General features: G+C 43.5%; 1 protein-coding gene across 1 annotated transcript in view; it reads left to right on the forward strand.

Moving 5' to 3' along the window:
- dapk2a (death-associated protein kinase 2a) overlaps window positions 1-2,399 on the forward strand; it is a 15,797-nt gene extending 13,398 nt beyond the window's left edge. The window contains exon 8 of the mRNA XM_037979959.1: window positions 631-2,399. Coding sequence (XP_037835887.1) covers window positions 631-1,284 — 654 coding nt within the window. The 3' untranslated portion in view covers window positions 1,285-2,399. The remainder of the gene's footprint in view (window positions 1-630) is intronic.
- Window positions 2,400-3,575: the final 1,176 nt, after the last annotated feature.

Consider the following 3,575-nt stretch of genomic DNA (forward strand, 5'->3'; position numbering starts at 1 on the left):
TTGCACCCGACCCCTTTGGCCCATGGGAAGGGGGACCCATGTCACCTCTTCGGGCCCCACCTCCAGGCCTGGCTCCAGAGTGGGGCCCCAGTGACCCGCGTCCGGGCGAGGGAACACTGTGTCCAATATTTTCACTCATCATAAGGGGTCCTTGGGCTGCACTTTGTCTGATCCCTCACCTAGAACCTGTCTGCATTGGGTGACCCTACTAGGGGCATGAAGCCCCTGACAGCATAGCTCCTAGGATCATTGGGACACTCAAACCCCTCCACCATGATAAGGTGGCAGCCCAGGGAGGGGGAGCATATATATGACTGGTTAAAATATTTTATCTGTACTACGTCTGCACACTTTGTAATATTTTAACCAGTGAGCATATATATGACTGGTTAAAATATTACAAGGTATGCAGACATAGTCTGATTGCTAAAAATGTACAGAAAAATTTGTAAACAGGAAAATGCTGACTTTGCATTTATACAAATTCAGGAAACGTGTTTTAGAGCTAATAAAAACATCTTGTGCTGATGAACAGAATAAACCAGAATTAACTTTTTCTTGTCATGTGTTTTTTCCAGTTCTTCACACTTTTTCTCATTTTTCTAACCCTCCTTTGTTTAATTCCTTCAGTCCAATGAACACAAGGAAGAAAAGGCTCAGGAGCCGAAGAAACCAGAGAGACGGCAGCTGAAGACCAAGCGCCTGAGGGAGTACACCATCAAGTCCCACTCCAGCATGCCACCAAACAACACCTATGTGAACTTCGAACGCTTTGCCCAGGTGGTGGAGGACATTGACCAGATGGAGAGCTCTTTTGTTTCTCTGGCAGCGGCCCACAACACTTTGCAGGAGGACATTGACGCCTTGGTCTCCATTTACAACGAGAAGGAAGCCTGGTACAAGGAGGAGAGCGAAGCTGTGCGTCACGAGCTCTCACAGATCCGCTACGAGTTCAGGAAGGTGGAAGCCTCCAAGAAGAGCCTGCAGGATGACATGCAGGCATTCAGCTGCGGCCTCACCACTGTCAGCGAGCGCTACAAGGAGAGGCAGGCTCACTTTGAGGCACTGCGCCTGGAGCTCAGCAATGAGCTGAAGTGGGTTCAAGAGACGGTGGGGTTGTTCCAGATGGATGGAGGCGATGGAGGATACCCCAACTGCAGCTTCTCCAGCGTCTTCAACAATGATGTGAATGAAGCATTGAAAGAGCTGCTGAATCGCTCCTGTGGGGGAGAGCTGCTGCCTGGAATCGACCTGGACCTTACTGAGACTGGTCAGCAAAGATAAAAAAACTGGACCTCACTGAGAGGGCAGGTCCAGGAGGCTACAACCAGGTGGACTGGGTTAAATCCTGACAAATATCAGCCACAAATACAGTAAAATGTGTGTTTTCACACACAAAAATGTTCTGGTCTGACCGTAGTTCTATATCACAAACTCCATGTCAAATCTAGATACAGCTCTTCTGTTATCCGACCTGTAAGAAAGATAAGATTCTGAATGTATTCAGACCGACCTGCCAATCTGTGACAGATCACGTCTCTTTCACTTTCATTTAACTTCAAAAACTGCAGGCTTACTTAAAGGGGACCTATTCTGCTTCCTTGAACAAGTCAGGACAGGTCTGTGGGCTGTACAAAACATGTTCATTACATTTAATACACAGAATCATTCTCAGATATTGAGATTTCTCCTGATCAGTTCTGCCTGTTTTGAGCTCATTTCAGAATGAGAGGTTTTAGGGCTACGTCACTTTTATGCAAATTAGCTGCTGTTGGACTCAGTGTCCGTCTCAAAACATAAAAACTCTCTGAAAGATTAAACTCTGCAGATCTGACCCACATTTATATAGTTATTAATTCAACTCTGAGGATTCTGATTTTGGGACAGGGACACTTAGCACTTCCGAACTGACATTTGTCGACACTGGCAGTCAGCAGGTCGAAACCTGAAAAGTGTCCGAACTGCTGTCTTGTAGAGATCAGTTGTTTTTTTTCCAACTTTTCTTCTCTTTTGTTAACATAGTTCTAATGTTAGTTTAGACAAACCTGCCATGACTTTAACAGGGACGTGTTTCTGGGACAGCTGAGCTGTTCAAACTACAACTTTCTTTGGCAATATCACGAGGACATTGCCATCAAAAATAAAATGAAGCCACACAGCTCTGTTCCCTGTGATTAGGAGAACATACACGTTCTATACTGCAGCCGACAACAGAACATTTTCCTGTTCCAGCAGACATTGTTCAGCAGTAAAACCAGCAGAACTAACATGATGGTCTTCCTGTAATGCAGTGGGTGGAGCTCCACTTGGGTTGCTAGGTGAGGGGCTGGGCTGGGCCTGGGGTTGCTAGGTAACGGGATTGTGACGCAACAATTCTGAGGTTTTTGAAACAGTTCATTTTGCAGACACCAGAAAACATTTACTTATTGTCAAAAAACGGCTGGGTGTTTGTTTTTTTTTTTTTGCTCTTGTACTGTTTCTAGAAGCAGTAGATACCCAAATGGAAGTACACAACATGCAAAAAGTGAATTTTGCATAATATGTCCCCTTTAATCATTAGTCAACTCTGAGGCCAAGAGGATTTCTAAATACATCACTGTGGTGCTCAGTTCAGAACGATCTGACAATCCATACCTTTAACACAGGACAGAAAGGGATTCCAGGTTATTTCCAACAATCACTGGGCTGCAACTGTTGGGGATGGCATTCACAAGGAAATCTCTAAAATGTTTTGAAATGTTTATGAGGGTTCTCAATTTCCTTCCATGAGTTGCAGGAGCTCACTGTTTTGTCACTTGAATTTTGAAAATGTTTAAAAAATGTTTCTTCAAGTTTTCTCAAAAAAAGTCAGAGTTCTCGCAAGTGTCTTCATCTCAGTTTAGTTTCCGTAATTCTAGAGGACTAGAGCTGCATTTTGACACCTGCACGTGAGCTTTCTGTATGACAGAAAACATCCAAGGCCCCAAATGTCAGGTGTAACCATACCAATAAAAAAGAATTCTTAAAATTCTGGTCTGAATCTGCATATCCAGTAGATGAAATTATAAACATGGGGACTGCCATGGTGGATTCAAAACAGTTTGAGATAGGTACAATGTAGGCAACAAAAATATGTTTGCGGCCTAGAATACAGTTTTACAAGCTGTACACACAAAAATAAGCTGTGATTGAAAAAAATTGGCTGCACCAAACATGGTCCCACAGCTCACTGGTCACAAATACCCTAAATTCAGTTACACTACAGGTGAAAATTTGCAGATTTTCTCACAGTCGCAGCTGAAGGACAGACTACCGTGAGTGCTTGGACTACGTAATGTAAAAGACTCCCAGCTATGACCCCACCAAATTTTAGCTCAATATCTGCAAAACTTACTGAGTTATTGACAGTTTTGTGTTTGCTAAAATCAGTTGGTTGTGGCTGCCATCTTGACTCCTAAGGTTAATCAGCCGTACATTCAATACTTAATTTCTGAGTTTTCTTAAAATCCATCCAGTGGTTTGTGAACTATTTTGCTAACAGATAGACACACATACACAGAGACACAGGCAGTTACATGATCTTTTCATGGCATCAC

Source organism: Kryptolebias marmoratus, linkage group LG15 (assembly GCF_001649575.2).
Source record: "Kryptolebias marmoratus isolate JLee-2015 linkage group LG15, ASM164957v2, whole genome shotgun sequence".
NCBI lineage: Eukaryota > Metazoa > Chordata > Actinopteri > Cyprinodontiformes > Rivulidae > Kryptolebias > Kryptolebias marmoratus.